General features: G+C 40.2%; 2 protein-coding genes across 3 annotated transcripts; one reads left to right on the top strand and one right to left on the bottom strand.

Moving 5' to 3' along the window:
* Positions 1 to 145: 145 nt before the first annotated feature.
* Positions 146 to 13,100, bottom strand: edem3 (ER degradation enhancer, mannosidase alpha-like 3). 2 transcript variants are annotated; one of them, XM_056377590.1, is made up of 21 exons: positions 11,688 to 13,100; positions 11,521 to 11,566; positions 11,036 to 11,136; positions 10,858 to 10,897; positions 10,415 to 10,527; positions 10,047 to 10,200; positions 9,188 to 9,322; positions 8,026 to 8,131; positions 7,611 to 7,708; positions 7,200 to 7,325; positions 7,026 to 7,109; positions 6,734 to 6,817; positions 6,181 to 6,305; positions 5,332 to 5,503; positions 5,088 to 5,233; positions 4,827 to 4,971; positions 4,156 to 4,347; positions 3,714 to 3,879; positions 3,042 to 3,227; positions 2,600 to 2,647; positions 146 to 1,471 (listed from the first exon to the last, which is right to left on the bottom strand). In XM_056377590.1, exons 1-21 carry the CDS (start codon positions 11,774 to 11,776, stop codon positions 1,092 to 1,094), a joined length of 2,736 nt encoding a protein of 911 aa, XP_056233565.1. In that variant the 5' UTR covers positions 11,777 to 13,100; the 3' UTR covers positions 146 to 1,091. The 2 variants fall into 2 exon arrangements, with proteins under 2 accessions (XP_056233565.1, XP_056233566.1); XM_056377591.1 differs by lacking the exon at positions 2,600 to 2,647 and having other exon boundaries at positions 11,688 to 13,097.
* A 679-nt stretch (positions 13,101 to 13,779) lies between these two features.
* On the top strand, positions 13,780 to 21,045 carry npl (N-acetylneuraminate pyruvate lyase (dihydrodipicolinate synthase)). The gene is made up of 12 exons (XM_056379512.1): positions 13,780 to 13,942; positions 14,174 to 14,256; positions 14,498 to 14,571; positions 15,993 to 16,080; positions 16,191 to 16,248; positions 18,484 to 18,559; positions 18,980 to 19,072; positions 19,186 to 19,334; positions 19,453 to 19,499; positions 19,593 to 19,677; positions 19,774 to 19,813; positions 19,960 to 21,045. Exons 2-12 carry the CDS (start codon positions 14,180 to 14,182, stop codon positions 20,097 to 20,099), a joined length of 927 nt encoding a protein of 308 aa, XP_056235487.1. The 5' UTR covers positions 13,780 to 13,942; positions 14,174 to 14,179; the 3' UTR covers positions 20,100 to 21,045.
* The last annotated feature ends 547 nt before the right edge of the window (positions 21,046 to 21,592 follow it).

Genomic DNA, 21,592 nt, shown 5'->3' with positions numbered 1-21,592 from the left:
AGGTTCACAGTCAAAACGGAAACTCTTTTTGGATTCAAACATGCCTTCATCTTAATACAGTAAACTCAAAATAAAATGAATAAATCTTCTCTTGAATTGCAACATCTAAACCAAATACCTGTGTTCAAATCCGAATCAGGCCAGGTTTCCCCATTTCCCTCTCAATTTTTATTTAATTCCATCATGTTAATTTATTGGCATTTTTCTGTTCCTTCCAATCAGTCAGCAGCTACAGCATAACAGACAGATCATATAGCGCCCTCCTGTGGCTGTCTGTGGGGGTGTAATCCATCCCACTACGCTCCTGAGGGTGTGTCTGCTCCACCAGATGTGGTCCAGAGGTTGTTGGCTGGGAGGAGCACCGGAACCTGAGCGAACAGCGCTATACTGTTTCAGTAAATATATCTTACTACATATTTACACTGACAGATGACTTCATATACCTCCAGAGAGATTATTTTGGTGTTGAGTTTGTCTACCATAAAGCCATAAAAAGATCCTGCAGCTTATTTGATGTCACCGATCACCACGTGAATTAAGTCTTTTAACTCACATCAATGCGTACATATGATTAGGTCCAAGACCATAAAAACAGTAAATTTATCATCACAAATAATCATCACGTTTAAATAAAATTGGTCGATGGATTAATTAGTCAGAACGTAGTTGTTGGACCAGCACTCATCTGAGCAAAAGGAGTCAGAAATGCATTGAGAACAACAATGTGAGAAGTAATTTGGACTGGAAAGTGAGACACTGTTACACACAGTCTGGTCCATGTCATTCATTAGGTTTTGTTATGACAGATTAACAGAAACTGCATGAGAAAGTGAGGTAAGAACCCTGGTCTCTCATCCATTGTCTACCAGGCTAAAAAGGACTTCCTTATGGTCCAGTGATGCAGTATGTTGGCTTGCCTTGGCACGTGGTACCATCTACAGAGGGAAAGAGAAGAAACAGTCACGAGAGACATCTCCCCAGCTTTCTTTGTGTTCATCAGTTTGAGGCTGGTGTGAAGATGCGTTCCCTCTGGGGCTCTCTCCATGGTGGGATCAAACCACAGTCACAGGGTATGTCACACCCGATGACTGTCAGAGCTCATCCTTCTCCATCTGCTGGAAAGCCTCCAAGTCTTCCCGCCAATCAGCCAGCAGTTCATCCACTGACTGGCTACTTGAGTCTGTGTCACCCTCAGACTCCTCTCTCCTGTCAGAGTCTCTCTCCTCCTTAGGCTGAGCCAAATCAGCTTCTGCCTCTGTAGGACTAGCTTCCTCTTCCGGTGGACTAACTTCTTCTGCAGGACTAGTTTCTTCATCTTCAGGACTGGCTGCGTCCTGGGATGGGGTAACCTCCTCTGAAACAGATTCGTCCAGCTCCACCGTGCTGATTTGCGATTGGCTGGTAGGCTCAAATGAGGTGGGAGTTGTTGCCTCAGTTAAGCAGCCCTCCCCCGCTTCTTGCACGTCCACACCTGAAAAGGAAGCAGGGGCATAAGGCTGAGCAGCTCTACGCAAAAAGATGTACAGGACACATACACACACAAAGCTCCTCTCCTCCTCTTCAGTCAGTAATCCATACAACATGCCTCCTTGTAGCCATTCTCAGTCAAAAATAGAACAGTTTTCATCGAGAGGCTGTCAACCATAACAGCATGATGCTGATGGTGAGTCATGTTTCCCGCAGGATAAAGTCATTCTCACATAGCTGCACGACCAAACTGAAAGTCAACTGAGGAAAGAAATCTGGCAAAAAGTCCTACTGTGAATTTTGCACGGAACTGGTTAGAAAAAAAAAATCTACTTGATCTGTTATAGTTTCTAAAAATGTAGCCACTGTGTTAAGGAACGGTTTTGTGCTTTTTATTATACAGTCGAAGGAATATACCCAGGACTGCCGCAGTGACAACAGGCAATAACTGTAACTTTAAGGCTTGCATAATTCCGGTACAGACACGCTATCTGGTTATTATGGTGTCATGGTGGCTTTGTGGCTATAGAGACTACCCATAAATCACAGGATTTGTAGTTGTGTGTCTTTTTCAGTAAGCACCTGTTCTGCTGAATAGTGCTCAGTTCCCTAACTGTTTTGTGTGTGCTGTTATGCAGCTACACCCATGTTACCTATAATGGTAATAGTCCCTATTTTAGCTTATTAGCATTAGTTATGAAATATTTCCATTTTACAGCAAACACAGATGAATATAAAAAGTAAATGTGGATAAAATCAAGAAAACCTGACCAAAAACAAAGTACGAATTCGGTAGAAATGGTGGAAATTAAAAGTGGGGTCAAACCCTGCCACACCGTGCAGCCTTGCCATGTGTAACTACTGGTTTGCTCCTGCGAGAAAAAAGACATAATGAGCTGTCGTGTCCTAAACTCTAAGGGGGAAAATAACAAATGACAATACTGTGACTGCACTAAGCTTTTCTATCAAACACTAAAACAATCCTGTGGTTAAAGGGAAGAGTGAGAAAGAGAGGGTTGGAGAGATACAAGCATTAATGTAAGGAGGAAAAACAGAGGTAAAGTCAAGGGGAAGGAAATGCGCAAAATGTTGTTAACAGACAAAGAAAGAAGGAGAAGAACAGAATACTTACTGCCCTCAATCAGGCTGCCAGGAAGAGGTTTACCTTTGAATATGGCGGCTGCTCATCCAAAAGGCGAGAGGGTTATGAAAAAAGAAAAGAAGCCAAGAAAGAGAGGAGAGGAAAGGCACTGTTACAGTCCACCACAGGGGAATACAGGGATTTGGCAAATGGGGAAAGAAGGAAAATAATGAGGATGCAATATTGATAAGGGTGTAAATCTCCACCATGCACCATTATAACCACAGCTGGTGGGTGGCTTTGGAATGAGTCACGATCTCTGAGACTTCAAATAATGCCTGAATCCCTACACCTCATCTTTATTTTACGAAGCCGAGTGCATAATGGGACTCAGTCAGTAGAGAGATATAAGCACACTGATGTGATCAATCTTATCAAGAGAGATAAGTGGAACAAAGAGAAGAACTCCAACCATTAGGGAGTAATGTCACACCTCTGTCTCTGGCTTTATCGCTCAGCAGCACCTCCACCTCCCTGTACTCCTTCAGCGCCTCCAACAGGATGTTGCCCTCCTTGTGAAAGAGGAAGAGGAGAGGCAAGGTGATGTCATCTGTGTTGCGGCCGTCCCCAGCCATCTGAAACAGGGGAGCTGTGTCACTGCTGCTGCCATCATTGTCGTCTGGAAGGAGAGAAATGAGGCAACAGGAGGAAAGTGAGAGATATTAGTCAATTTTATTGACTGACAAAGATATGGATAATCAATTTATCATTGAAGTCCTTCTGGGTCTAACTTCTCAAATGAAAGATTTTCCTGTTTTTCAGTGTTTTGTACAATTGTAAATTCAATCTTTTGGTTTCGGCTTTTCAGACAAAAAAGGGAATTTAAAGACATAACCAAGAGCTGTGGGAAAAAGTGATTTTCACAACTGAGAACTGAGATTTACTGATAATATATTGTCGATTCTATAACCTATTGTAATACACTACATATATAAGGATTATTATTATGTATAATTGTCAATCTTACTGAAGTTCTGCCTTATTACTCATGTGATGTGCAGAACCCTGTTGCACAGTGAGTCTTCAAGATAATCAATTTATCGTGCACTAATCTAGTCACTGAGTAGTTATCTTCCATTTTGTGTCGTTAGCTGCTTGCCCTCACCGATGACTATGCCTCCGATGGCGCCAGCCTTCTGGATGTGTCGGGCCTTTTCTGCAAACATGCACTGACCCCTCTGGAGAAGAGCAATGTGGCCCTGGACATACTCAGCGTTGGTGATCTCAGAACAGCCACTATAGGGTTCAGCCACAGTCACAAAGCCTCGTACCTGCACACAAGAGGGAAGAAGACGCAGAATGAATGAACATCTTTAATATTATGTGGTGCACAGAACAGCGGTCTAATCCCACATGTTCTCTTCTGGTGGTGAAACCGAGAACTCATCTTTCCCTCTGTTTGAATTAGGAAAGTATTCTGTAATAGCAAGTGCCCTCTTAAAAATACAGGGGAAAAGTGAGTGGCTCTTTTTGGAAAAACAAACAGGAGAACAGTTAAGTGCCCATTTGTAACCTGGGAGTTTGGCGAAGCTGCAAAACCCACTCACCCCTGTGGAACTTTTGGACAGGTCTGTGCCAAACTGCGCTGGGCCGGCGGTCAGCACAACTCTGCCAAAGAATGGATGTGAGACGATTTGAATGGCCCTGGGAGGCAGCTGCTCTTTCTGCTGCTGGCTGGACAGCTCCATCATCTCCTGCATGAAACGTACGCCATCCTCCGCTGCTACCGCACTCACCGCCTAGGAGGAGAGGAAGAGAGAGAGAGACACTTTTAAAAAGTCAGGAAGGAAAGAATACCATAATTTTGGGAGGTTGGGAAAAAGAATATGTCTGCCACTTTAAACTGTCTCTTAATACAACAGCAACAGTATCACAGCATATTTTCTTGCAGTTTTACATGTAAACAGATGCACAGTGTCGTATCTTTTAACGACATCAAGAACTTTAATGCACTCATTCATAATGAAGTGAATAAATATGATTGGTTCCTGCCTTGTGAAAAACAACTATACAATATTCTGCATATTTCAGTATTGTCTACAATAGCATAATATTGTAAGTACACTGTCTCATGAGACACCCATTCCCACCCCTGAAGCTGAAAAGTAGAGTTAACACGCTGTTAAGAAACTAAATTAGTCTGTGGATTGTTTTTTAATGACAACCAGCCACTTACAAAAACATGTGAATGTTTATCCTTGTTGTTAAATTGCTGTACCTGCGTAGCATGTTGGACCAGCTGCACCCTGCCATCTTTCAAGTGGATGAGACTGACTCCCATCCTCCTCAGCAGCTCCAGATGTTCAGGGTTGTTTGCCATGAAGTCCTGAGCCCTAAGGGGAGGACGACCCATACCGGGTTCCCTGAAAGGTGGGTAAGCAGGAAGAAGAGCATGAAGATGGATGAGATACAGTAGTTAGGGAAAACAGATAAAAATGGAGACATATAACCTGGTAAAAAAACCTGTATTTATATATACCGGTAAGGAGCAGGACGAGGGCAGCTCTTGTCCACAGCGCTACGGATTGGTTCTCTCAGGTTACGAGGGAAGGCGGGGTCCGGAAACAGGAGGCGGGTGTTTGGGCAGGTCCAATCAAAGTTTGAGTCGTCCAGCTCCTCCTTTGACTGAAGTACATGTATGACAGGTTTTATTATTTACTGAAATGCATAAATGCTTTCATCTCTTTGTCAGATTTTAATGATAATGGCATCATTACAATTACCGTTCTATTTGAGGAAACGGATGAGGAGTGAGGGGCTGCGGAGAGAGACAGAGGCAGCAGGTGTGCCTCAGTTGTGAAGACGTAGTCCTCCACATCAAAAGGTAGGTCCTCCGCTTCAGCAAACAACAGGAACAGGTATTTGAACATCTCAGCAAGGAAGAACGAGTCCATTCTGAGAAAAAGAGAAGATGTATAAGACAAAGAAGACACTGCTAAACATCCATATATTCTCCATATCTATCAAATTATCAATATGGGCATCACAAAGTAGAGCCCGACTTATCAGCAGGCCAATATTTTTCATATTTGCTCACTGTAAATATACCTGTAAGCATGTTGGAAGATAAACTGCATTTTTGTGTATTTGACCCAAAAGTTCCTTAGTTTATGTTTAATGTCACTTTTATTGTATTGTTGTCATTTTCACCTCTGAAGTAAATTTAGTTTTTTAAGTTATTCTTGATAAAAATTATAATTAAATGTAGCTTTTTTTTATTGTCATCTTTTAAGATATAATTATGTTGTTAACTGTAAAATGTCCTGCTTCACTACTTATCCATATCTGCCTCAGAAATTCAGTATTAGTTGGGCTCAGTTACCAATCCAAAGCTTGTTCATATTTGCTGTTTTGTATCCAGTGATCGTTAAATAATATTTAATATATCCCACTATTTAACTTTTCCTTCCTTTCACTAGCTGTATTTCATACCATGCTTTACATACCATTATCTCATGTTATGTACAGCTGATGGTACAGTATGTAATGCATGTCTAAAATGTTGTCTGCAATTGCAGTTTAATAGTACATCTTCCTACGAATGATTGGAATATGTTCTCAGTCTTTCTCACCGGTCCTCATGGCTCCCAGTGCGCACGTCCTTCATTGCAGCAAAGCCGCAGGGAACACGAGCAAAGCGATTGAGGTTGTCGAGGATGGTGCGACCTGCCTCCAGGTAGTAAGGGTCTCCTGTGGCCTGGGAGAATGAGAGGACAGTAGTGTGATCACTTCAGAGGACAGACTAGGCTCCAGTGAAATCTTCTCAGACACAAAGATGTAACTCTCAGTGTTTTATCACATTATGTTCCTTTGTTAAATTTTTATAAGACACCAAAAAGCCAAAGGCAGAGTATTATTATATGATAATTATGAACACTAATTAGTGGCCTGCATGCTGGAGGCAGCTCACAGTGGCTGAAATGGAGATAGTGTTTCTGAAACTTTGTAAGTAAGTCCAGATGCACCTTGAAATTTTAGTCAAATGTTAGAAAAACTTCAGATGAAACTGCAAGCTGACAACATTTAACATAAACTGATGAATGATCAGAGGCGTTAACCTCGCAACTGTGGCACTAAAAAGAGCACATTTGCATTACTGTATGTCGAGCTTCCCTGATAAATTACCTTGTAAAGGAAATAGGTGCTCTCTGCAAACTCAGGCCTCAAGGGGTGTTGGGCCCAGTGTACCCTGAAATCAGTAGTGAAGGCCTGGGGACAGGGGAAGAAGGACGAAGGGGTCAGAACACCATTCAGGGCGTTGTAATTAAAACGGACAGACCGACCTAAAATGCAGCTGCCTTGTGTGAAATGCAGGCTGGTTCACTTCAAGCCAGTTTTAGTCGACAACATACGCCATGTGGGGTTATTTGACTCTATTTGAATGACATCAAGTCAGATACACAGAGAGACAGATTACCTCCGGGAGGAAGTTGTGTTTCTTGGTAACTTGGTACAACATCTCGTGAGTCTCGATAGCAGGACGGATATCTCCTTTCAATACCTGGGACATGCACAATATGTACAACATTACTGGAATGACACAAGACAAGAAGAGACAGTAAGAGGTTCACTTGACGTGATCCACTCTGACCTGCAGTCCAGGGAAGAAGGCCAGCAGAGAGTCCATCCAGGTGCGAGCAGGAAGTAGAGGTTTGTGGATGTGGACATCCAGCAGCAGAGGCGGCTGACTAATGTACTTCATTATAGATGCGTAATGCTGAATGGGACATACATGGTAAAGTAGTGTTTATTGAGTACAATGTTAAAAAATAAATAAATAAAAAAGAAGAAGCAATATTTTTGATGCCAACTTGTGTGCTGAAGGACTACACAGAATCCTAAAATGCACAAATGGAAAACTAGAAGGCTGATTTATCTTGAGAAGCCCCTGTGACAAAATGCTATTATGAAGACAGAGAGGCCTCAAATTACTCTGAAAAGTGTGTGTGTGTGTGTGTGTGTGCATGTGTGCGTGTGTGTGTGTGTGTGTGTGTGTGCTCACAATATTGAACCGCTGCAGAAACAAGTCATCTCCCAAGAGGATGTAGGCCTTTAGTAGGTATTCATAGTACGAGTCAATTCCTGCTCCAACTCCACTGTCTGGAGACACAATCATACATCAGTTTATAAGACAAGAGAAATCGGGTGACAAACAAATGCTCTGTTTTCACCCTCTCAGTCCCTGCACAGCCAAATCACCTCTCACAGAGACAGAAAAATTATAACTGTACTCACTTTCCCATGTCCTTTTCTCCTCATCAATACATAACTACTGCAGCCCCCTCCCCTATTTCTCCACTCCCATTTCTTTCATCCCTGTCTCACCCCTTCGTCTGCCCTCCTCCAACCTGTCACTCAGTCATGTCATTCTACTTCCCTCTTTCATCCACAGACCCACTCAGGCCCCCTTCTCTCACCTCTACGGACCCACTCTCCAGAGTGGATGTTGATGGTGGTTCCCACCAGATTGCTGTTCCTCTGTCTCTTCTCCCACAGAAAGTCCAGGGCTCTCCGGGCATGGGCCTGTGTGAATCAGAGGAAGGGTGCATCATTGATTAAAAACGTAAAAATCGATCTGCAGCAGCTGTCCACTGTTAGAATGATTACAGTGATTGACTCCTTGCTTGTTCAGCAGTTTGGTGCTGCCAGGAAATGAACTAGTCCTAGGCTCTAATATGCTAACACATCAAAAAATATTTAACTTTTTAACAAATACCTGAAGTTTTCTTTATATCTGCTTGAGTAAAATGTACAAAAAAGACCAAATGCTTACATTTTTACACACTCACAAATGTCTACATTTCACTTATTTCACCTCAATACATTTGCCATTAAGAGGCCTTTATCGCAAAATGCATTTTGACATGTCACAGTGGGAAAATCAAATATGCAAACAAAATGAATGACGTCTGAACTCCATTTGGCTGTTTAAATAACTGCTGACCCAACTAACAAAGATCATATAAGAGACAAAACAGTTGCAAGGCAACATATTATCACAGTGAATCCGGGAGAACATCAGGGTGTCAGATGATACAGCATAAGCACAAAGAAATAAACAAAGAAAACAAAAGATTATGCCTCCAGCCACAGCTGTCATGGCACAGAGGAATAACAAAGTGTGACCTGGATTAAAGATAAAGAAAGAGATGAACCACTTGTAGGATGTGTCTGTTCAGAGCTGATATATGTCTGCTCAAATAGCCGATGGAAACAGTTTAACAGCTCTTTTACAGTGGTGACAGGTAAGTATGTTTAAGTGTCAGCTCAGGAAAATATTCCAGGAGATTTGCAAGCACAAAAGCCTTTGTCTCTTTGTATTAGAAGTTCTACTTGTAAATAATTATCCAAGGTCAAAAACATGAACTTATTTTAGTCACAAAATGTTTAATTTATTACTGATTTATGTGGTAAACTAACATTATGATTGTTGATATTTCCAATGGGTTTCTCCTGTAAGTGTGGTCAAAGCATTTGCAGTATTCAAGACAGATATAAAGAGCAATTAAAGGTCCATTAAATCATAAATTAAACATGTTAATGTAGGCATGAGTTGATTATCTGGTGAAAATGTAATACCTCAAAAACAGGATCCCCAGTGAAGCGACTTAAGGCAGCAAACTCCAGGATGATGGTTCCTGCACACGCAGTACAAGTGTCTGTTTCTGTGCCTGTTCTCGTCTCAGGACCCCTGACTCCATATTTCAAGTTCACCTGTCAAGCAGGAAAAAAGAAAACATTTTTTTAAAAACTGTTTTTAGAGACGCATTTGCTCTGCAAGAGATTGTGCATGAAAATTAGTCAGCCGTGAAAATGTCTGTGTCTAAAAGCTGTGACAGCTGCGAGCAGAGCGGTGAAGCAGAAAATGGAAATATGTAGCCATGATCTGCAAGAATGCTGCGAGCAAAAGTAGCTGTCAATTTGTCATACAGCAACACGGGAGGTGTGAGCATAATAAACCTAACAATGTCTTTTATAATGCATACGTGATCGGACATGTTTAATGACGACTTTGATAAAACTGAATTTTGTTTAAGAGGTAATTTTCTACTTCTTTCAACATACAGACTTGGACTGAGTCCAGTAAATGCATCACAAATGACTTTCGTCTTCACTGACTCTTCTTACTAAACAACTGCTACAATTACAACTACACAGGTTTTATCATTTCAGGCAGATGAGCAGTTACTGTCTTCCAATCAGAACAATAATTTTTTATTCAGTATTACCCTATAAACTGCACTACATGTATTGGCATAGAGCATGAAGAGCCTTCTACTTATTTGGAAAGAAAATCCTGAAAAATTTAATAATCTGGTACTACCACCATACAAGAGAAGGCTGATATGTATAGATCCATTAGACAGTGTACAGTGTATTTCACTATGTCGGTTTGTTTCTGGCACAAGCTGAATTACAGTCTGTGTGTCTGCCTCACCCGGGGGTAAGGCAGGCCACTGCTGGTGTTGAAGGCCGGCAGCAGTCGGACACCCAAGTCTTTGGCCATATGCAGGAGCTCATCCTGGTACCACTGCATGTGCTGACCTCCGTCCTTCAGCATCACAGCCATGGAGTGGCCTCCTAACAGACCTCTGAGCACACACACAAACAAACAACAATGGAGAATAAAATATAACACAATCCACTGATTTCTTCTGTCTTTCGTCTACTTAGAACTTCAGCTGTTCTGTTTAGTGCTCATTAAATTAGATTTAAAAAAAAAGTTTTACTTTAAAATATGTGACTGTATATGAGTGATGTATTTCTTAACGGCCATTGAGTGTTGACAGTCCAGTCCAATCTTACCCAAGGACTCGAATGTTGGTTTCAAAGACCGAGACCACAATGTCATTGTCCAGCCTCACATCTGACAGGACTCTCCTCACTGCAGCCTCAAACTCTGTGGTCTTATTCAAAAGCTGGCAATGAGAAATAGAACATGATTATAAAAATGAGGCTCAATTATGCACCATTTCACAGTCTAAAAGTGGAATAAAATACATTGGGTACTGTTCACAAAAATAATCCCAGTAATGTTTAATTACAGCCCTTGTTAATTTTTAACTAGTAACAATGACATTTCTCTCTATAAAAGACTCACACAGACAAAATATCATTATTATTAAAAAATAGATAGACTTCGATCATTTCTCCATATAATGTGCATACTACTTTCTTGTTATATGCTTTACATGCAGTCTTAAAAGTACCTACAAAAAAACTACAGTATACACAAAGATGATGCTCACCACCAGAGTATCCAGAGTATCAATGAGGGTCAGAGAGAACCTAGCAGAGAAGGACAATAATACGAGTGAGAAAAGAGCTAGACCAGCTGTGGTAATGTGTATGTGACTTTGACCCACATCATTATTATTACTCATTTAATACATTAGATCTCAATGTCAATGTACTCATGGCACTCACTTTCCAAGAGCGTCGTCTATGTCACCTCGACTGGGTTCAAGCCCACGTACTCTTCCTCTACATGTTAGAGGCATCAGCTCATCTGCTGGGTATGCATGGTCCTAAGAAACACAAGCAAACTCACTTTTACTCACTCCAATTCTGTTTTTTTTACATGGCCAACTCAATCTGATTAGACCTCAGTTATCATGAAATATACATGATGTGAATTATCCGAACATGAAAGAAGTTTCGAAGCCAGATGAAATATTTAGTGAGACAAAACAACAAAAAACAAGAAAAGAAAAAAAAACATGCACCAAAGCATCAGTAAGGTGTATTTATTGTTCCGTAATTGTGGATTACCAAAAATAATATTACTTATTTTAAAGCAGACAGTCCCTGCTCTACACTAATTGTGTAGGCTGGGAAGCAAAAGATGCAAAAAAAAAAAAAAAAAAATAGTCTTGGTCAACTTTAAATTCCTGTTTTTTTGAAGAACTTACCATGTAATTCTGATATGCATGGTCAAACATCTCAACCACTTGGTTCCTTTGGTGAAGAGATAGAGGACAGACACCAGTAGTCACAATGTTTAACATCTTTTCAGGAGCGAAAATGTTTTTCTCAGATTATATACTCCCAAGAGTGCTGTGCGATTTTCTCAACTCACCTCAACCTGTGCTTTTCCTCCCGTGTCATGGCCTGTCCAAGGCTGCATGATGCTCCAAACAGCATCAGTAAAAACACTACAGGCGGCATTGTGGTAAGTGGGCAAGATAGCAGCAATATGTATACAACTACAGTCTTGCTTTCAGTCAGTCACTGAGCAAATATCTATTCATTACCACTGCCCTAACCAAGCATTTATGTTATATCTCATCATCAATGGTTAAAAATAGTATCACGAATTAATCCTAGTTTGTTACTCAAACTTGGCCACTGACACTCCATCTGTCTCTCTCACCAAACAATTAAAACTGCAATATTTTGTGGGAATGTTATTTCAAGTAACTAGATACATCTGGGTGTAGCTGGTGGAGATGCATCAGACATTAGCTGTAGTGCAAAGTTGCTCAAAGTGTTGTGAGCAGGTTGGTCTGTCACTCCTGTTTACTTTTCCAGGCTGTCACCCGGACCTGCTGTAAACAAGAAGTGTGACACGTTGACAAGAAAAGGACTAACGTTTCATGTAACTGTGCCCTAAAGCAAACCCGATAAGTCAAATGAATCCAGCGATCTGAAAATGAAAATGCAAATAATCTATTCTATAGATGTGGTTTTGAGGGAACAGTACTCAGGGAAACTTCAAGCCAAACTTCAGTTATCAAAACGTACTGACATCTTCAAGACACACGGTAACCAAAGCAAGCAACGCCTCAGTAACAGTCCCGTCTTATTTGTTATTACTGTATTTATAATCCCACTCCTCAGCTCGTTTACTTACTCCCCTCAATCTACAGTCAACTAAACCAAAAGTCAAGAAAGTAGCCCTTGGAAGCTCCCGTTCATACCAGCTCCTATTCTCAGTGTGGTGTGTCTACGGTTAAGCTTTTGAGATAAAAAGTTAATTATTTCCTCCTCTTGACAGTGTTTCTCCGTCACCTAGTCAGACAAGCAGCCGGGCACTTGTCAGGGTTTGATCAGCCAGTTAGCCAGCTGCGCTAACTAGCCGGGGTGGTGTCTACGGAAAGACCGAGAACACGAGACAATTCGACAAAAAACACGTCCATTGTTGAGCAGCGGACCTCATATGGCTATCTTTTCAGTCCTTCGGAGTATAAAGTTGATCATTTCGCCGGAAGCTGCTATTTCGCCAAGCTTGCTAGCCCGAATAACCGGATGCTGTTTGCGACAGAAACGTCAACAACATCCGCTTCCTGGAAACTGGAGCCTCGTATGCCCTAAGGTTAGTTTCTCAGGCAGCATTTCATCTCAGCCTTTGAATTAAATCGCCTCTCTGTGCCTGGGATGTGCAGACGTAACAACCACGAGCGTCACCCTACTATCATGCATATATATCCTGACACCATCAATAGCCAATAGTTTAACTTTTGAACAGGGAACCATGGACGTATTATGGTTCCGCGACGAGGCGGAAGAGTTATCTGAAAGTACATGTTCGGGAAACAAAAACCACAAACACACCCCCCCCCCGCCCATTCTCACAGGTGCTGCCTTTATGTGCTGCTTGTGAAAGTTCGGAAAAATGGCTTTCAGCGCCTCTAGTGAACCAAAGTGCTGTCGTTTGTAAGTGATAAGGAAAATTGATCCCAATTAATAATCATATCTTTAAGTGCAAATTGTTCTCCATATAATGAAAAAAGCTATGACAATGGTAATTATTTACGTGAATTCCTGCAATCGTCTAATGCAGTGCTTTTTCCATTAGTAGCTTGTTTGAGATAGTTTATTAGGCCTCTGCAAACATAAAGGCAAATTTGAGCCATTTGGGTATTGCCTTTTGTGTTAAATGTAGAGTTCCATGAGATTTTCATTTTCCTTGTGTACTGTGTTGTTTGTGCAAGCTTGCCAGCCAAAAAATTTAGAATATCTTGACAACATGAATGCAGCATTACTGCTTTGTAAATGAAAGAAAACGTCTAAATACATTGCAAAGCTATCGGAAACACTGTTTATACGTGTAAACGTGTAAAGGTACTTCCTAATTTATAACTATGGGAAGTGCATGTTTATTTTTATCGCTTTACACCCACAACTACTTTTCCCATTAAGCTTTGCGGCGTCACTTGACGCTCACACGGTTTCACGTGACAGGAATATGAAAAAATCCCTGACTTGTGGGAAACAGGTTGCCGAGAACGAACTTCCACAGCAATACAATTGATGTCTTCAACGCACAGAAGACAAAGCAGTCCTACATGTGCTCTGGCGCTGACGTTTGGATTCCTTTAATCGTTTTTTACGGTACATTTTAATTTCCTCTTCATTCCTTCCTATAACCCATATGTGTGTCTTAATTGATTACATGCCGTGCATACTTTAGGTGCATGATGCAATATTTATGTAAGTGTAAGTGACTTTTAATAACATGATAGTGACACTGTAAAAGTTATAACTAGGCTCAAAGGTTTTTCTTTCTTTCTTTCTTTCTTTCTTTTGTTCCATACCTATCTGGTTTATCTGTATGTAAATCAGAATCTCATGTCAGCCATGGCTTCTCCTGATAAAAAGCTGAAAGGACTTGTCGCAGCTACATTTACTCCATTCACAGCAGAAGGGTAAGCAGCCTTCAGAAACCACATTCCTTTGTGTGTTTTTCCATAAATCCAGCACTGAATGATGTGTTTGGTGTGTGAGTGTACTCATTCGATTCCCCTGTAATAGTTAAAAGTGAGGAGTGAGTGTGGACATATCTGAAAACTGTGGTCATCATACACCCTGGTTGACCTGGAATACTATAGCATGTTATTCTTTTTTTCAAATGTGTGGGCCTATATTTTTTACATTTTCCCAAAACAGTGAAATCAACCTGTCACAGATTGGACCTTATATTGACTACTTGGCAGAAAAGCAAGGTGTAAAGAACATATTTGGTAAGTTTACAAATGGATTTTTCCTTTGATATTTGTCATTGTCTGTGTTCCATCTGAATCACTGATATTGCATGTTTCACCTGGTTGGTTTGTAGCCATACCTTCTCTGTTAACCTTGTTAACCCTTGTTTCTGGTTTAAAATTGAATAAATGAATAAAAGGCTATCAGTCAGTTAGTTACTTTTGTACTTTGGGATTTCACATACTCTACAAGTAATTCTACATTTGAAAATTAAATTGTCTGTCAAGTCATCTCACCAAAATAACTAAAAGGAAAAAAAAAACTAAGAAAAGCAGGAAAAATCTGATATCGGGGTATTGTGATACCGGTATTGATGACAACCGTGATATTTAAAAAATGAAACACTGATATATTGAAATAGTGATATCTTGTTTCATGAATCCCTGAAATCGTTAAATGCAGTGCTGCTTCTGTTATTCATTTTACGCCAAAATCCATATACGAGTTGAGGCTATTAAGAAACGAGACTGCCAGCACTAGTCTCATTATTTAACAGCCACACATTGTATTCTAAATAAGTGAGCTGTGATTATATATTAAAAGAAAAGAAAAAAACACAAATAGATAATTACAGTAAAAACAGGGCCCTTATAAATGTAATGATAACCATACAGGCATTTTTCTGTTATTGCGCAGTCATCAGTTCCTACATAAGTTCCTACTCAGGTTCCATACAAAGGATATGGCTTCATTCTGTAGGAATCGTTGAATGTTTTCACCACAAACTAAAGTAGTGAGACACACCCACAAAGAGCTTGTAAAGTCTAATTGGCAGTGGTTAACATTTAAGTATGTTGTATACCCGGACAATACAAACAAACCCAGGACACACTTCTCTATAGGGCCACTGGTTGTTCCTAAAACCCCACAGGGTACCTTCACATTTAATCAATTAATACCAAAATCAGTTCAGCTGTCAATGAAAAATATTGGTTCACACTGCATCAATGTTGGCTTCATATAATTTTCCTAAAAAAAGGAAGAAAAAAAACTTTGGTATGGCATGTTGACATTAACACTTGTGATTGTGATGTCTTAGGTTAACGCTGCTTTATTGAACCTTTTCTGGACAAAGAAGATTATATTGTTTTGTCTCAAGCTCCAGTCATTTTTTTCCAAAAAGTGTTTTTTCCTCACATTCCCTGAAAGTCTAGTGGTGTAGTTTAGGCCATCCTTTTATTCATATATGTCAAGCAATTAGTTGTTTTTTGCTTTTTTTCCCTTGTTCTTAGTGGATATTGTACAACATACTCTACTGTAAAGCGTAATTTGTATTTTGTGAGTCCTGATTCATTAGAGCTAGATTGAGGTCAGCTTGTATTCCTTACTTTCCTTTAAGATCTGCTTTTGTGATGTCAAAAATTCTATGTAAATAAGGCAAGACTTTACTTGGTTACAGTGAATGGCACCACCGGAGAGAGCATGTCTCTCAGTGTTGAGGAGAGGATGACGCTGGCAGGGATATGGTGTGAGAAAGCCAAGGAAAAGTAAGTCATCACATGCTTTGAAAGTTTGCCGTTATGTCGAGTTTAGAGGAAAAAGGGGAATTTGATGGTTTGTGAAATTTTTGTCTTCATGTGTGTGCATGTCTCTACAGAATGGATCAGGTGATTGTGCATGTCGGTTGCATGAGTCTGAAAGACTCCCAAAAGCTGGTGAGTCATTGCCCTTTATATCATCAATAATGATGTGAAAAATGAAATAAAACAAATGACTCACAAGAAAACCAGAGGGTGTGAAGCAAGATTACTAGAAGTAAAGGAGTTATTTTAATAAATCAGGCTTATTTTCAGGAAATCCTATTTCATATGATAGATTTTTAGAAGTCTATCCTAGGTTACCATGGAAACATATCCCTCCAGACTAGCCTGGTCCCAGTCAGGCTAGTTTTTAGGTTTAGCTTTAAAGCATTTAAAATTGATCCTCCAGATTGAAACACTGTTTTTTTTCTCCAAAGTTATTTTCAATCAGCGCTCATATTCTTTCAGTCTGTAGTATCTGCATGGCAGTACTGCCATCATATATGCTTTTAGATGTACTGCAATTAAATTAAATGAATGAATGATTTTTTATAATATTAATTTTTGACTGGATCGCAGCAGCGGGGCCGGACCTATAATTGCAAATGTCATTGACTGACTGACTGAATGAATGATAGAGTTGAGTGATCATATATCCACCACTGCTCAGCAGAATGCCATTTGGCTGAGTTGGAGTTTCCCCATTGGCCATCGTTGACAATAGGTAGAATGCAAATATGACGCAGTGATGTCAGTTGTTTAAAGCAGTTCCACAACAGTTTTCAACAAAGGAGCATGTTCAAATGTATGAGTGTGTGAACAAGTTCTACCGTAAATTAAATTTGTTTCCACGTCTTTTTTTTTTTGTTTTTTGGTAGCGAGTCATTTTATGATTAAGTAGGTTTTTTTTAAGTCTGTTTATTAGGTTTTGCAATTTTTCCAACATGACACTAATAATTGTACACAAGGATTCCCTCCCTCCCTCCTGTCCCGATAGCAGAGATAAGCTAGGCTTAAGGCTTAGGCATGCAAAATGGGTAATGGGATTGGTCAAAGTTCAAAAACAAAACAAACGATAATGTAGCTGAAAGCAACAAGATCCCTGTATGCCACATGTCACACAGATGGCATAGTCAGATTAAACACAAATTTGTGTAAAAATGATGTGCATAGATTTCCAACACCATCAGGCAAAAGCTAAATTAGACAGCAGGTAAGTCTGTTGTGCTGCTGGTCGGACCTGAGCCCTGGTCATCACGAAATACTGGGTACCAACTAAAAGCAGTCGCTCATGTCATTGAGCTACAAGGTCATACATGAACATCAAGTTTTGGTGAGATAAGGAATACAACCCTGTACAATCCCCTTTTCCTCAGTGAACCTGTCAGGGAAAATCTAATCTTCTCTCGCTTAATAATACATCCTTGACCCATCTATTATTGATAGGTGGGGACATGTTTCCATTTTAGAAGTATGAAGTGTCTACCTAAGAGAGAGGTAAAAGAGATAATTCGGCTACAGAGGAGTGTTAGTTCTGGGGGGAACACCAAACATGGCTGCAAGAGGATCAGCTTGCATACTGAAAGATTTAAAAATGTCTGTCCAGAATTCAAGCAGGCGAGGACAGGTCACCTGCTGACATGTGGAGCAGGTCCGCCCAACACAGTCTCCGTCAACTCGACCCCCAAATCCTGCTCCCGAACAATTTTACTGGAGATAGACACAGGTTGAAGATTCTTGTAAATACTCGCCTGCAGCATGCGCTGTACATGATGTGTCCTCAGTGTGACACCACTGTGGGGGCAGGTGAGGGGTGGTCTTGTAGTCGGTGATAGTCATCATGCCTTCTGGCCAGGTGTTCTTCATGTTGTCTTTGAGTGTCTTTTTTTCAAGTGTGACCGGAAACACTAGTGTCCCTGGATTTAAAGGCTTTGTTGCGTGCTTTCAAGAGATTTTGTACCTCTTTATTCATCCATGGTTTGTGGATTGGAAGCATCTTTATTTTCTTGACCACTGTGATGTTGTCCACAAAGCTGTTGATGTAGAAAAGGGCAGTGGCCGTGTATTTTTCCAGGTCCACCTGTGTGCCGCGGGTAGCAAACGGGTTGTGCAAACGGGTTGTGCAAACAGATCCCATGTATTGCAGGTCAGATGTTATAGATGAGACATTTTTTCTGTTATATCTCTCAGTTATTATGCAGTCATCAGTTACTACATAATTCCAAGGAACGGAGCGATATTGCTTCATTCTATAAGAATCACTTTATGTTTTCATTGGAAACATTTCACAAAGAGTTTGGATAAGTGGCAGTGGTTAACAGTTAAGTATGTTGTCATTGTTCTTCAAAACTATGTTCATCTTCCCTCCAGGCTGCCCATGCAAAACTGATTGAGGCTGATGGGATAGCAGTCATTGCCCCCTCTTTCTTCAAGCCCACCACTGCAGGTATATGATTTCGGAAAAAACTGAAAAAATGTTCATGTTTTCAGATGAAAGGTCATGTGCATTGAAAAGGTGTGCTGCCAAACATCCACTCTCCACTCTTTCATTCATGCATCAGCACTGTACTTGTCAACTTAAAAATCGAAGAAAACTCAAAGGCACTCTCTTTTTCATACAACACACACAACACGACGAGCGACAGTACATAAACCCATGACAAGATATTCAGCAACAGTGAGAGGAAAAGGATATCTTCATGTTTATGTCTCCATGTATCCCATGCAAAGAGCACCTCAAACAAACTCAATTTGCATCCAGGAAGCTGCTCTTTCCAAAACATTTTTTAACTTTTCAAACTTAGTTTGAATGTAAAACCAGTTTTCAGTGTTTATAATGGAAATTTTCCTTCTCACCCCTTTTCAGATGCAGTGAAGAAGTTCCTCTGTGAAGTGGCTAAAGTTGTTCCAGAAGTGCCCTTCTATTATTATCATATTCCAGCTGTCACAGGTGTTAATGGTAAGTGCTATTGATGACTGATTTTGCATTTGGCAATCTTGGTGGAAAGCTTCTTAAATGTCTTAACTGATGGCATTGTGAATGTGACATGGTCTTTTTTTTCTCTTGCTCAGTGCCAGCAAGAGATGTGTTGGAAGGTATTGAGGCGCTCATTCCCTCCTACAGCGGAGTGAAGTTCTCCAGCACTGACCTCATGGACTTTGGCCAGTGTGTCAGCTACAGTCAGTCTGCTGACTGGTCAGTCCTCTATGGCGTGGACGAGGTCAGCCTTCTCCTCTTCTCCATCTTTTTTGTGCAAGGGTTGTTTATCATGCAAGATAATGTTGTGTGTCTCTAACCAAGAGCCAGCCTAAAACAATTTATATTTTATTTTTCCGCAGCAATTGCTAGCGGCTCTGGCTTTGGGAGCCAACGGAGCAGTTGGCAGGTCAGTGTGTGAGCTTGTAAAATGATTTGTTTCCTCCCATGCTCTGTGCGAATTTATTTACAAGGACATTGTTATTAATATCTTTGCCCACAGCACATATAACTATATGGGATGTCATATCAACAAGCTCATATCAAAATTTGACGCAGGCAAATTAGACCAAGCCAGAAAAATCCAGGTACTGTCCATCACCCCATTGTTCTTCCCAACCATCTCTTTTGAGATTTTGCATCAAGTTTGGTTACTGACATCTTTGTCTAATTTCCATGAGCAGTTCAAGGTGCAAGACCTTTTCACTTATGCCAAAAAACACGGTGAGTGGTGGTTATGTTATAATTTGTTTTTTTGTTTTGTTTTTTTAACCATATTTACCATACATAAAATAAATAAATGGTCTTGTACTGTACTGTACTGTAACAGTGTTACTCTACATTTGAACCTGCTTTATGGTTGTTGGTAGGCTTTGATCTGGGAGTGAACAAGCAGCTGATGAATAAGCTGTCAGGCTTGGATCTGGGCCCCCCTCGACTTCCTGTGATGCCATGCCCTGAAGTTCACGCTTTGACAGAGAAATTTCACGGTCTTTTTCCTGCATGCTGATTTGTTCGTACTGGATTGTTTAACCCTTAAAATCCCTCAATGGCCTTACTATTTAGAGCTAAATCCACTTACTGTATCCTGTTATGCTACTAAAGCAGCGATTTTCAATCAGACATTCACACTTTTCAACAAACCTGTCTGTTGAGTTGGATGGGAATAATCTGCATTTTCATTTTTCCAACAAGACTAACAGACATTTAAGTGGCCTTGTGCAATAGCTCCAGGTGCACAGTCAGAAGACAGTTTAGGATGGTTTGCATTTCTGTAAAATCAATCCAAAATAATCTTTGGGTTATTCAGCAGTTTAACATTTTTTGCTTTTAAATGTCCTGGAACTTACTAGTGCACTCTACTGTTGCGATAAAGAAAAAAATCATGTTTCATCTGGGTTCACAAGGGTATGTTTTCTTTTTTGAAATACTATAAAATATTTTATGGGCATTATCTATTTACATATTTTTCAAGAGTTAATCTTTCCCTTTGATTGGGAAAATATTGATATGTTAACACTTATTATTGTCCATAACATGTGAACAATAACTAACTTCCATTGCCAAGGGAAATGTGGCACTTTTGTTACATTCAGGGAGCTGGGGTCTGTCACCATTCACCAGTGTTATTATCTTGTACTGTGTAAGACCATGATTGAATTTGAGCACTCAGCGCCTTATTTTGTATTTTGAGAGAATGAACATTCCTACAAAATAAACACTATTTCATGAATGAATTGTCTAACACTCCAAAACAGGCTAATTAAACATACAAGTGGTTACTAGAGAGCGTAAACCACTCGTAAATGAGATGCAGCCCTTGTTTATTTTTTAATGAAATGTTTACCTTCTGAATGGTATAAAAAGGGAAATATGTTTTATCTTTGCTTTGTATTAAAACAAATCACAATTTTCTTACTAATAAATGCAATGATTCATTTGTTGGTTCTACCTGATTCATGTTTCATTCTCATGCTTTGTTCCTGGAAAAAAATAAAATAACAAGCCCAGATTATCTCTCAAGACTTGCACAAACATGCAGTGGTGGGCTGTTGTGGATTTTTCTTTGTCTTTTGAAGAGAGGGGATGTACGTTCAGTTTGCAAAAGAGGCCTCTGAGAGGAAGTAATAACCCGTTTGTATTTGTGGAACAACAGAAGATTGTAGATTCTCTTCAGATTGTACCTGTTATTAAGAAATTTAACATCATCAATGGTTAGTTTGCTGAAACTAATAATTAAGTGTTGCACCCAAAATCACCCCTCACATTTATTCTAAATTAAAAACCCTCCCTTCAATTCTAGTCCTTTGACATGAATGCTGTTGTTCGGAACTAACCTCTAATCACACAGAGCAGTTTTGGCAAAAGCACATTAAATCCAGCCGCTGCTCTGCTCCCCACAATGAAGCAATGCATTTACACATGACAGTAATGGCAATAGCTATGTGAAAGAACTGCCACTGTGCCACCCACTGACCACCATCTATGGATTCATATGGATTC

This window comes from Seriola aureovittata, chromosome 6 (assembly GCF_021018895.1).
Source record: "Seriola aureovittata isolate HTS-2021-v1 ecotype China chromosome 6, ASM2101889v1, whole genome shotgun sequence".
NCBI lineage: Eukaryota > Metazoa > Chordata > Actinopteri > Carangiformes > Carangidae > Seriola > Seriola aureovittata.
The sequence above is the reverse complement of the archived record's forward strand: the minus strand, read 5'-3'. Positions and strand labels throughout refer to the sequence as shown.